General features: G+C 54.7%; 1 protein-coding gene across 1 annotated transcript in view; it reads left to right on the top strand.

Annotated features, from left to right (window-relative positions):
• The window catches only part of ADAMTS20 (ADAM metallopeptidase with thrombospondin type 1 motif 20), a 1,033,120-nt gene that overhangs the window by 303,740 nt on the left and 716,091 nt on the right, over positions 1–13,289 (top strand). The window contains exons 10-11 of the mRNA XM_086919514.1: positions 4,612–4,793; positions 4,889–5,025. Of these exons, the coding sequence (XP_086775640.1) occupies positions 4,612–4,793; positions 4,889–5,025 (319 nt within the window). The remainder of the gene's footprint in view (positions 1–4,611; positions 4,794–4,888; positions 5,026–13,289) is intronic.

Below are 13,289 nucleotides of genomic sequence, written 5' to 3'. Positions count from 1 at the left end.
ATCTGAAGGTCCTCTTCTTCTTCATCCGCCTTCTCCAGCTTCTCTCTCGCTCCTTCATCACCAACGAGCCTAGATAGACAATCAGCTGCGAGGTTCTGTGTCCCGGGGACGTATTCGACGTCAAAGGTGTATTCTTGAAGGCTGACTACCCACCGCCTTATCCTGCTGGAGATGGCATCCAAACCCTTCTTACTGAATACTTCCACCAACGGCTTGTGGTCAGTTCGGAGGGTGAACTGAGTTCCCCAGAGGAAGTCTCTGAATTTTCCTAACGCCCAAAATACTGCCAAAGCCTCTTTCTCGATCACCGAGTAGTTGTTCTCGGACTTTTGGAGTGACCTCGAGGCAAAGGCTATGGTTTCTTCTCCTTCTTCTCCAATTTGGGTGAGGACAGCTCCCAAACCTTTCGCGCTGGCGTCGGTGGTGACTATGGTTGCTCAGTTGGGCATATACGACTTCAAGCTGGGGGCTTCTGCGAGTGCCTTTTTTACGTCCTCGAACTCCCTCTGGCACTCCTGACTCCACCGGAATTCATTCTCCTTCTTCAACAGTAGCCTGATGACATATGTCCTTCCCGCCAAGTTCCTTATGAACTTTCCGTAGAACTCTAACATCCCCATAAATGACTTGATCTCGTCCTTACCCTTGGGGGGGTGCCAGGTTCACGATGGTGTTTTGTAATTCAGCTTTTGGACATATGCCCTCAGTTGTCACCTTGTGTCCCAGGAAATCCAGTTCTGCACACCCAAACACACACTTGTCTCTTTTCACTGTGAGGCCTTGTGACTGAAACCTCTCCAGCACGCTTCTCAACCTACCATCGTGCTCCTCATGGTTCTTTGCAAATATGAGCACGTCATCCTGGTAGCACATGACGCCTGGGATGTTCTTCAACATGTTGCCCATGATTCTCTGAAACACGGCGGCCGCCGAGACTAGCCCGAATGGCATCCTCTTGAATTTGTATGCACCCATGGGTGTCACAAATGCCGTGAGCTCCTGAGACTCCTCGTGTAGTTTTATTTGGAAATAGGCTGAGGTGAGGTCGAGGGTGGAAAAAACATTGGCACCTTCTAGCATGCTCATCATCTGGGTGATGTTGGGTAAGGGATAACGGTCGACCACGACCTCCTTGTTTAGTGCCCTTAAGTCAATGCAGAGCCGGACCGACCCGTCCTTCTTCTTGGCTGCCACAATGGGGGCCAACCATTCTGTTGCTTCTACCGGTTCGATGACTCCGGCCTTGCACACTTTCTCCAGTTCAGACTTCACCTCCTCCTGGATAGCAATGGGAAGCTTCCTGACTTTGGCCACGACTGGCCTGGCGTTCTCCTTCAGTCTTATTTTGTGGCAGTAGTTTTTCAGGCACCCTAATTCTTCCCTGAACACCTCTTGGAACTCTGTTACAACGTCTGCTTTGTGTTCAATAATTTCTTGTACCAGGATCTGGGGATCACAGTTAGGATTCAAATAGACCCCTAGCTCTTTCTGTGCCTGCAACCCCAAGATGTTGTCTCCTACTGTGGACACATATACCATTGAGACCGTTGTTCTGTTGCTGTATTCTACTTTCCCCAGGAAATACCCCTTCATGGAGATGGGGCGACCGGCATACCCCCCCTGGCCTCAGATCCATTCTTTTCAAAGTTATCGTTCCCTTAGACACTCGTGAGAACTCTTTAGCATTGATGATGGTAATTCTAGAACAAGAGTCAAATAATGCTTCCACTTCAACCTCCCCAACCTTTATGGTGTCCTTGGGACTGCTGACTAGTCCTCCCTCGACCTGCACTACTATTTCCGCACACACGGGGTTGCTGGGACTAGGGGCTTGTAACTCTTGTACCTGCACAACAATCTCGTCGCACACCACATTCGTCCTGTCTCTACTCTGTCTGCTGATTCCCTGCCCACTCTTGCAGTACTGTTTGAAATGTCCTTTCTTCCCACACTTGTTGCACGTGAATCTGAGAGCAGGGCATTCTCTGTCGTTAGCTAGGTGCCCCTGCTTGCCACACCTATAGCAAGTGCCTTTAAACATTCCCCCTGGTCTGCCCTCTCTGTGTTCTTTACTCACTATCTTCTGGCCTTTAACTACAGACACTGCTTCACATTCAGTCACCACCTCATTGACATTGGCCTTTTCATCATTTTTCTTCTCCCCTGCGTCTTGCTTTATTTCTTTGACGCATTGAAGCATATGCTCCACCTGCTTGGCTATAATGAGCACCTCCCGCAGTGGCGGGTCGTCCTTGAGCCATAGCTCTTCACGCACTCTTTCCATCCTACACGCCAAAACAAATTGGTCCCTGATTCTCTCCTCACTTGCTCCACCAAATTTGCAAGTGGCGGCTAACTTCCTTAGATCGGATACAAAATCTTCTATCAATTCTCCCTCTTTTTGTGCTCTCTTCCCAAAGTGGTACCTCTCCATAATCGTGCTTGTCTTAGGAAGGTAGTGTAAATCCAACTTCTTAAGGCTCACTTCGAACTGGTTCAGACCTCTCGCCTCCTGTGTCCCTAAATCTGGGAGATGATCCAGGACCTCCTCACCCTCTGCGCCTAGATAGTAGGCTAATAATGCAACCTTTCTTTGTAGACCCAGGTTTGGCCCACAAACAGTGGCGTAATTTAAGAACACTTTTTTCCATTTCTTCCACTGAATATTGGGATCCCCAGGGGTGGTCAAGAAAAATGGTGGAGGGGTCACACTCTGCATGCTGGGTGCTAAGTCTTCCCCTGCTGACACCCAGAGAAAATACGCACACACTAGATACAGTGACGCTAGGGAAAAAAAATAAGTTAGCATACACCATAAAAAGTATACATTCGGTACTTCAAGTTCCCCCAGTGACGTTAAAACAGGAGCAGACAGGGAGAAGAGTGCTTGCACAGTCCTTAAAATAAGGGGGTGAGGTGCAGAAGCTTTAAGCGTAGAATAGTGCTGGTTATACTGTTACGTTTCCCTGATGCACCACACTACGCTCCAACCATTTTTCAGTGTAGCCTGACTTTAACCACGCCAGTGGTGGAGAGACAAAAGAGGCCAGAACCCCTCAGTGCATCTTGCTGAGCACTATTCAGGACGAAATCCATGCACAGTCAATGTTGTCACCCTGCTTGTGCTCTCAAATCGTGCTACCACACCACGGCTACTCTCCCTCACGTTCTTTTCACTTCCCACGCCGCGCTGTCACTCGAACACAAAGTTATTAGGGTATATGGCTTCGAATTTCCACATGAAAGCTCTGTCCCGCTGCGCTCCTAGGCTCCACTCTGCCTCCCGCATCGCGCTTCTAGATGCCTTCTGGTGTTCCACTCACGATCATTCCAGCCACCTAAACGCTCCTCGCTTCCTCGCAGCGCTCTAATATAGTCACTTCTAACAGCAGCCCAAAGCACTTCGCTCCGACATCCAACGTGGTAGGAATATTTGCACTCCAACACTGCTAATTTTCCCCCACGCGCTGCCCTGTGTGCACTTTCTCTGATTTAGGCGTATAACTGCCACGCGCCACCATGACACAGGGGTCTCTGAGGAGGGCGGTTTTTTATTTCAAGTTTCACACGCCCCTGAGGTGTCAACGCACAACGCTGCCCTGTAGCTCTTAGAAAGGACGCGCGGTGAAAGTCTCTGAGGAAAGTCTTTTCCGTGACAGTCTGTCACCGACTGAGCTCGAGCGGAGCTCGCGCTTACTTCACATAATGCTCTCCGGGAGTTATTCTTTTCGTTTCAGCTCGCCAGGCTGAGGCACGTTCAAATTCTTGGGATACCAGCGCTTCTAAAATGCCAGCGCCTGCGTGAGGAAGTCAGTCAGGGTGCTGCTAGGGTGCACGCAGTTGGCAAATGGGAATACCTTACTTCATTTGAAGACCAGGGTAGTTCTCTTCTTCAATACGCCTAGTTCAGCTCACCGCTGCCAGTGCCCGATGATCCTCGGGTCTGTCACCGCTAGATGCTGCGGCGATCGGAAGCTTACAGCAGCGCCCGCTTCCGTGTCAGGTCGGCTGTGCTCCTTCACGTTCCCTGGGTGTGTTGAGGTCACAGGAAGGTTTTTCCCTCATCGCCAGTGGAGTAATCACCAAAGGAAAGACCAGGACTCAGGATGGTGATGACAACGGAAGTATTTATTTACAAGATGCAACTCCTGTGACCCCAGCCACAGCCTCGCTAATACGAGCCGCCTAACACAGTCCCTGGCGCTCGCCTTGGAATGCTGGTCGCGGTGACATTCTAAGTGATGTCACCGCGAGCAGCTCCATTACATGCGAGGCCCCGGGGGAGTTTATAAGTGGAAGATACCACACTAAGCTTCACTTCAAAGGTGTGGGAGGAGTGCGGCTGAGGGAGCAGACTGCGATTTGGTGATGTGCACGCGCATTTTAGGTTAATGCGCTTGCGCATTGACCTAAACGCCACGGGCACAGCACCAAATCGCATGCGCATGCGCATTGGTAGGTCACAAGACCTAAAAACGTAGATTTCAAGATAACGTCTTCTTCACTGGTCTCCAAATCTACTAGGCTGAAGTCTTCACGGCTTGGTATACGTAGCTAATGTTGAGGATAATGCAACAATCTTATGCATATAATATTTTTACATTTTAATAGGCCACGAAATGGAGGGAAGTACTGCGTGGGGCGTAGGATGAAATTCCGATCCTGTAACACTGGCTCGTGTCCAAAAAACAGCAAAGACTTTCGAGAGGACCAGTGCTCTCGTTTTGATGGAAAGCATTTCAACATCAACGGACTTCCACCGAGCGTGCGCTGGATTCCTAAATACAGTGGCAGTAAGTACCAGACGTGTTTGCTGACCCGTCTTTCTGAAGGGTGTTTGCTGCTGAAAGCCACTCACGCCTGCGCCCCTGATGTCTTGCTCCTCCAGTTCTCATGAAGGACCGCTGCAAGCTCTTCTGCCAGGTGGCTGGGACCACCGCCTACTACCAGCTGAAGGACCGGGTTATTGATGGAACTACCTGCGGACCTGAAACCAATGATCTGTGTGTCCAAGGCCTATGCAGGGTATGTACATCTTCACTTACAACTTAAAAACAGCACTATAATACGTCATTAACTTGTTTAGGAGAATCTTGAATGTTAAAACGGGATCAAGGTTGAACCACAGGTGTTGAAATATTGAGAATTGTTTGAAAATATGTAAATTGTTTTAACGTGGGTCCTTATTTAGAGGGTTGCTGATGTGGAGCATTCCCCTAAAAACGTTTGATGCCCATCTGCCAGCCTTGCAGCTTCTCTGCTGCATTTACAGGTGGCTGACAAAGTTAATCAATCAATCATACAAATTTTTAAAGTGCGCTACTCACCCGCTAGGGTCTCAAGGCGCTTGGGGGGGGCTGAGGGGGGGGGGGGAGTCGCCTCTAATGCTCGAACAGCCAGGTCTTGAGTTGTTTCCTGAAGGAGAGGTGGTCCTGGGTCAGCCGTAGGTGGGTGGGGAGGGAGTTCCATGTCTTGGCCGCCAGGTAGGAGAAGGATCTTCCTCCGGCGTTGGTTCTGCGAATACGTGGGACGGAGGCGAGGGCGAGGCTGGCCGAGCGGAGCTGGCGGGTGGATGTGTAGAATGTGAGGCGGTTGTTGAGGTATTTGGGGCCCATGTTGTGGAGAGCCTTGTTTGCGTGGGTGAGGAGTCTGAACGTGATCCTCTTGCTGACGGGGAGCCAGTGCAGGTCTCTCAGATGGGCAGAGATGTGGCTGTGACGGGCGATGTCGAGGATAAGTTGTGCCGAGGCGTTCTGTATGCGCTGGAGTCTTTTCTGGAGTTTGGCTGTGGTTCCAGCGTAGAGGGTGTTTCCGTAGTCCAGACGGCTGGTGACGAGGGCCTGGGTGACCGTCTTCCTGGTTTCGGTGGGGAACCATCGGAAGATCTTTCGGAGCATGCGCAGGGTGTTGAAGCAGGACGGCATTGACTTGCTTGGTCATTGTGAGGGAGTCCAGGATGAAGCCCAGGTTGCGTGTGTGGTCGGTTGGCTTGGGGGCGGTGCCCAGGGCCGGGGGCCACCAGGACTCATCCCAGGCGGAGGGGGATGGTCCCAGGATGAGGAGTTCCGTCTTGTCTGAGTTCAGTTTCAGACGGCTGAGCTTCATCCATTCCGCGACGTCTTTCATTCCTTCCTGGAGGCTGGTTCTGGAGGTGGTAGGGTCGTTGGTGAGGGAGAGGATCAGCTGGGTGTCGTCTGCGTAGGAGATGATGTTGAGGTTGTGTTGGCGTGCGATGGCTGCGAGGGGGCTCATGTAGACGTTGAAGAGGGTGGGGCTGAGCGAGGATCTTTGCAGGACGCCGCAGATGACTTCGGTGGCCGTGGACGGGGGGAGGTGGACTCTCTGGGTTCTTCCGGCGAGGAAAGAGATGATCCACTCTAAGGCCGATCCTTGGATACCGGTGTTGCTGAGGTGCTGTATCAGGGTGCGGTGGCATACAGTGTCGAAGGATGCTGAGAGGTCCTGGAAGATGAGGGCGGCTGTTTCACCGTTGTCGAGCAGGGACCTGATGTTGTCGGTAGCTGCGATGAGTGCGGTCTCGGTGCTGTGGTTGGCTCGGAAACCGGAATGCGAGGGGTCGAGGGATCCGTTTGTCTCGAGGAAGGTGGAGAGTTGTTTGTTGACGATCTTCTCGATGACTTTGGCAGGAAAAGGGAGGAGCGAGATGGGTCGGAAGTTCTCGAGGTCCTTGGGGTCTGCGGTGGGTTTCTTCAGGAGGGCGCTCAGCTCGGCATGTTTCCAGCTCTCCGGGAAGGTGGCAGATGCGAAGGAGCTGTTAATGATGTCCCGGAGTTGGGGTGTGATGATGGAGTCGGGTTTGTTATAGATGTGGTGTGGACAGGGGTCGGTTGGGGAGCCAGAGTGGATGGTGTTCATCATGCGGGTGGTGTATTCAGTGCTGACCATGGTCCAGGTGCGGAGGGTGGTGGAGGGCGTTGGTTCGGTGGTTGGGTGCGTGGTCTGTGCGCCGAAGCTGTTGTGTATGTCGGTGATCTTGCAGTGGAAGAATGAGGCGAGTGAGTCGCAGAGGTCTTGTGAGGGTGTGATGTCGTTGCAGGCGCTGGGGTTGGGAGAGCTCTTTAACGATGCTGAAGAGTTCCTTGCTGTTGTGGGTGTTGTTGTCCAGTCGTTCTCTGAATGTTGTCCTTTTGGTGGTGCGGACCAGCTGGTGGTGTTTGCGGGTGGCGTTCTTGAGGGCTGTCATGTTTTCTGATGTCTGGGCGTGGCGCCAGGCTTTCTCGAGGGTGCAGCAGTTTTTCTTGGAGTTTTTGAGGTCGTTGGTGAACCACGCGGCGTTCTTGCTGCCGGGTCTGCTGGGGGGGTTCTTCAGTGGTGCGAGGTCGTCGGCGCAGTTGGTAAGCCACTTGTTTCCCCTTGTATTTTACACTTGTTTCCCCTTGTATTTAACACTTGCTTCCACTTGTATTTTACACTTGTTTCCCCTTTTTGCCTTCTGTAACCTGCTGTGTGCCTTTTTGTTTCCCCTTGTCCGCCGCCTGTGTATTTAGCATTTGTTCCCCTTTCCCCTTTTGCCTTCTGTCCCCCTATCCCCCCCTTCTGCTGCCCTCCCCCACCTGTGTGCTCCCTCTAGCCGCCGGACGACCCAGCCACCGCTGAGCCGCCCTCGGTCCTCCTTCCCGCCACTGCCCTCCAGCGTCTCCGTCCCCCTCCTGCCCATTGGCCACCCCGCTCCTGCCACCCAGCTGACCCGCCCTCCCGGCTCCTCACTTATGAAGCCCCCTGAGCAACCGCGCAGCGGACGCACGCAGCGGACGCGCGCAGCGGACGCGCCGACTGAGCGCCGAAGGTGCGCCAAAGGTAAGCCCGTCTGCGCCCTACGGCGCCTGGACCGCGCCCAGTGCCAGGACCCCTGGCCCCCGCAGACACCAGCCAACCCGCTGGACCTACGACGCCACCAAATTCTACGCACTCAACGCCAGAAGAATCCCGGGCTGCTATCGAGCCACCCCGAGACGCACCCACGGACCCTTCTGCTGCCACTCCTGCAAGTTCACCTGCATTCGGACCTGCACCACACCAGCACGGACCAAGCCGAACTCCAGCAGCAACCACCTCAAGTGCATCCTGCTCAACACCCGCTCCGTCCACAGACACGCCGTCGAGCTCTGGAACCTGCTCGACACCACAGCCCCAGACGCCGCCTTCCTCATGGAAACCTGGATGAACGCCTCCTCAGCGCCCGACATCGCCATCGCCATCCTGGACGGCTACAAGATCATCCGGTGGGACCGCGTCAACCAGACAGGAGGAGGCATCGCCATCATCCACAGGAACTCCATCTGCATCACGACCAACACCGACGACATCCTCGCACCCGCCGAACACCTGCACTTCCAGATCCACATCAACCCCACGACGACCCTCAGAGGCACCCTCATCTACAGACCCCCGGGACCACGCACACAATTCAGTGAAGACATCGCCGACTTCATCAGCCCGCACGCCCTCCCCTCCGCTGACTACATCCTCCTCGGGGACCTCAACTTCCACCTGGAGAACAACAACGACCGCAACACCACCACCCTGCTGGACAACCTCGCTAACCTCGGACTCAAGCAACTGGTAACCACCCCCACCCACTACGCCGGACACACACTCGACCCCGTCTTCTCATCCGGCAAGGACATCGCCTTCAGCCACGCCACCGGACTCCACTGGACGGACCACAGCTGCGTCCACTTCAGCTTCAGAAGGACCACGATCCACCACCACCAGCAACAGGTTGCACGCAGAAGCTGGAACAGGATCACAGCTGACCAGCTTGCGACTTCCCTGAGCAAGAACCCACCCACCAGCGCAAAGAACCCCAGCCAAGCGGCCACCAACCTCACGAAGTGGATCCGCGACTGCGCAGACGACCTCGCCCCTCTGAAGACCCTGCCCAGCAGACCCGGCAGCAAGAAAGCCTCTTGGTTTACCGACGAACTCAAGAGCTCCAAGAAGAACTGCAGAGCCCTCGAGAAAGCCTGGCGCAGAGACCCAACACCGGACAACATGACTGCCCTCAAGCTCGCCACCCGGAAACACCACCAACTGATCCACGCCACCAAGAAAACTGCATTCAAGGATCGACTGGACAACAACGCACACAACAGCAAGGAAATTTTCAACATCGTCAAAGAGCTCTCCAACCCCAACGCCGGAAACAACGACATCACCCCTTCGCAAGACCTCTGCAACTCCCTCGCCTCCTACTTCCACAACAAGATCGTGGATATACACAACAGCTTCAGCACTCAACCGACGCACGCCACGACCGAACCACCGCCCCCCACCACCACCCTCCACGCCTGGACCCCGATCAGCACCGAAGACACTGTCCGCACGATGAACTCCATCCACTCCGGATCTCCAACCGACCCCTGCCCACACCACGTCTTCAACAAGGCCGACGCGGTCATCGCACCCCACCTACGGGACATCATCAACACTAAGCATGGGCGAATTTTGCGAATCTCGCGTTCGCGAATTTTGCGGATTTGCGAACTCGCAATCCGCAAAATCCGCGAATTCCCGCGAATTTGCGGATTTTTTTTTTTTTGTGTTCGCCCGTGTTTCTGCCAGTTTGCGAGGGTTTTTACAATTTCGCAATTTGCGAACTTACCTGTCGGGTTGCAAGTTTTGCGAACTTGTAGTTTCTACGTGTCCAGCCTGTTTGGGACACTCTTCTTCATCACTGCCACTCTCTGTCACCACTGCCACTCTCTGACTACTCATGCCACCCTCTGGCCCACCCATGCCACCCTCTGTTTCATCACCACACCCTCTGGTTGTCCAGTGTACATTATTTTCGGCAAAGCAAAGCACACCTTCCCTGCCTCAAGTGACCTGAATTAATTTGGGGCTGATTAATGTGTCACAGAATATTTTTTTAGCTGGCACCTGCTTCCTTAGTGCACCCTGATTAGTGATCTTTTGCACTTGCTAAGTGCTTTCATTGTTGCAAAATTAGTTACAACACCTGCCCTGCCCCAACTGACAATAATGAATTAGGGGCTGATTAATGGATTTTAACTTCCAGCCTGGCTCCTGCTTGTCTCCCTTAGCTGTAATTCAGGACCTTTGTGGCATATGTGTAACTATTCTGAGGTTCAGAGCAGGGTCACATAATAGTTGCAACTGGCAACTGAACTCTGGAGTGGCCCCTCAGGAAGCACTACAGGAAATGGCTACTAATGATGAGCCTGAACTTTTGAACCTGGTAAGTAGTTTCAGTTTTGCTAAGATCGTATTTCTGCAATTTAGCACTTATTCGCGGGGTGCGAAGTTGTACTGGGAAGCCGCGAACTCACGCGAACAGTGCGAGCAGTGCGAGCAAAATCCGCTGCTCGCGGATTTGCGGATTTTGCGGGAGATTCGCGAATCTCGCGGATTGGGAATTTCCCGAAAATCCGCAAAATCCGCGAGCGAAACGGATTTTCCGCCCATGCTTAATCAACACCTCCTTCGACACCACCACCTTCCCAGAGAGCTGGAAGCACGCCGAACTCAGCGCTCTACTAAAGAAGCCATCGGCCGACCCCACCGACCTCAAGAACTACCGCCCCATCTCGCTGCTCCCGTTTCCTGCAAAAGTCATCGAGAAGACCGTCAACAAACAGCTGGCCGCCTTCCTCGAGACGAACGGATCCCTCGACCTCTCGCAGTCTGGCTTTCGGGCCAACCACAGCACCAAGACCGCCTTGATCGCAACAACCGATGACATCCGAGCCCTGCTCGACAACGGAGAAACAGCGGCCCTCATCCTCCTGGACCTCTCTGCGGCCTTCGACACTGTCTGCCACCGTACCCTAGTGCAGCGCCTCAGCAACGTCGGAATCCAGGAGAAGGCACTGGAGTGGATCATCTCCTTCCTCGCCGGAAGAACACAGAGAATCCGCCTCCCCCCGTTCAGATCAGAAGCCACCGAAGTCATCTGCGGCGTCCCTCAAGGCTCCTCGCTCAGCCCAACCCTCTTCAACGTCTACATGAGCCCCCTCGCAGCCATCGCACGCCAGCACAACCTCAACATCATCTCCTACGCCGACGACACCCAGCTGATCCTCTCCCTCACCAACGACCCAGCCACCGCCAGAGCAACCTACACGATGGGATGAAAGAGGTAGCCGAATGGATGAAGAACAGCCGCCTGAAACTGAACTCAGACAAGACAGAAGTCCTCATCCTGGGCTCCTCGCCCTCCGCCTGGGACAACTCCTGGTGGCCCCCCACCCTGGGCACCGCACCCAAACCGACAGATCACGCACGCAACCTGGGCTTCATCCTGGACTCCTCCCTCTCCATGACCAGACAAGTCAACGCCGTCTCCTCGTCGTGCTTCAACATCCTGCGCATGCTACGGAAGATCTTCCGTTGGATACCCACCGAGACCAGGAAGACGGTCACCCAGGCCCTCGTCACCAGCCGTCTGGACTACGGCAACTCCCTCTACGCCGGAACCACCGCCAAAATCCAGAAGAGACTCCAGCGGATCCAGAACGCCTCAGCACGACTCATCCTGGACATTCCCCGTCGCAACCACATCTCCGGACACCTGAGAGACCTGCACTGGCTCCCGGTCAACAAGAGAATCACCTTCCGTCTCCTCACCCACGCACACAAATCCCTACACAACCAAGGCCCAGGATACCTCAACAGCCGCCTCAACTTCTACGCTCCCAAACGCTAGCTTCGATCGACCGGCCTCGCCCTCACCGCCGTCCCCCGCATCCGAAGAGCCACCACAGGGGGAAGGTCCTTCTCCTACCTCGCCGCCAAGACTTGGAACTCCCTCCCGACCCACCTCCGCCTGACCCAAGAACACCTCGCCTTCAGGAAGCAGCTCAAGACCTGGCTGTTCGAGCAGTAGCGGACCCCACCTCCCCTAGCGCCTTGAGACCCTCCGGGTGAGTAGTGCGCTTTACAAATGCTCTGATTGATTGATTGATTGATTGATTGATTGATTGATTGTGAGGTTGCGGGCTGCTTAGTTGGGTCCATCGTGTTGGCGGGGGGGTTCTGGCTGAGGGCAGTGGTGAGCTGGTCGGTGGTGATCTTGCTCCAGCTTCTGCGGGGAACCTGTTGTGGGTGGTGGTGGTTCGTGGGTCTCCTGAAGTTGAAGTGGACGCAGATGTGATCTGTCCAATGTAGTCCGGTGGAGTGGCTGAAGGCGATGTGCTTGCTGGATGAGAAGACGGGGTCAAGCGTGTGGCCGGCGTCGTGAGTGGGGGTGTTCACCAGTTGCTTGAGTCCGATGTTGGCGAGGTTGTCCAGCAGGGTGGCGGTGTTGCTGTCATTGTTGTTCTCCAGGTGGAAGTTGAGGTCCCCTAGGAGGATGTAGTCTAAGGAGGTGAGGGCGTGCGGACTGACAAAGTCTGCAATGGCTTCGCTGAATTGTGTGCGTGGTCCCGGGGGTCTGTAGATGAGGGTGCCTCTGAGGGTGGTCTTGGGGTCGGTGTGTATCTGGAAGTGAAGGTGCTCGGCGGCGGTGAGGGTGTCTTCGGAGATGGTCAGGATGCGGATGGGGTTTCTGTGGACGATGGCGATGCCTCCTCCGGTTTGGTTGATGCGGTCACTCCGGGTGATCTTGTAGCCCTCCGGGATGGCTATGGCAATGTCGGGTGCCGAGGAGTCGTTCATCCAGGTTTCCATCAGGAAGGCGACATCTGGTGATGTTGTGTCGAGGAGGTTCCAGATTTCGACGGCGTGCCTGTGGACGGAGCGGGTGTTGAGCAGGATGTACTTGAGGTGATTGTTGCTGGTGCTTGGCTTGGCGGGTGCAGTGCAGGTTCGGAGGCACGTGAATTTGCAGGCTTGGCAGGTGAAGGGTCCATGGGTGCGTTTCGGGATGGCTTGGTAGCAGGCGGGGTTCCAGCGGGTGTTGAGTGCGTGGAGGGTTGCGGCGTGCTAAGTCCGTCGGGTGGGTTGGCATCGTCGAGGGCCAGGGGTCCTGGCGCTGGGCGTGGTCCCGGTGTGAACGGGCGCCCACGGGCTTGCCTTTGGCGTGCCTTCGGCTTGCCAGCGGCGCGCTCGCTGCACGCGGCTGCTTCGCGGTCTCCATATGAGGGTAGAGGGAGGGAGGAGCAGCTGGGAGATGGGAGCGGGGTGGCCAATGGGAGTGAAGGGTGCAGGCCGCAGGGGCTTAGCGGTGGGCGAATAACCGGGGAAAAGACGGCGGGAGGGGGACGACAGAGCACAGGGGTACAGAAGGCAAAAGCAGAGGCAGAGAAAGCAATTACAACAAGGTGGCACTGGATGCCAAGCGCAGGGGTACAAAAAGAAAGAGGGAG

Source organism: Lissotriton vulgaris, chromosome 1_1, assembly GCF_964263255.1.
Source record: "Lissotriton vulgaris chromosome 1_1, aLisVul1.2, whole genome shotgun sequence".
In the NCBI taxonomy this organism is placed as follows: Eukaryota; Metazoa; Chordata; class Amphibia; order Caudata; family Salamandridae; genus Lissotriton; species Lissotriton vulgaris.
Note: the sequence above shows the minus strand (reverse complement) of the source record. Positions and strands in the feature narration are given on the sequence as shown.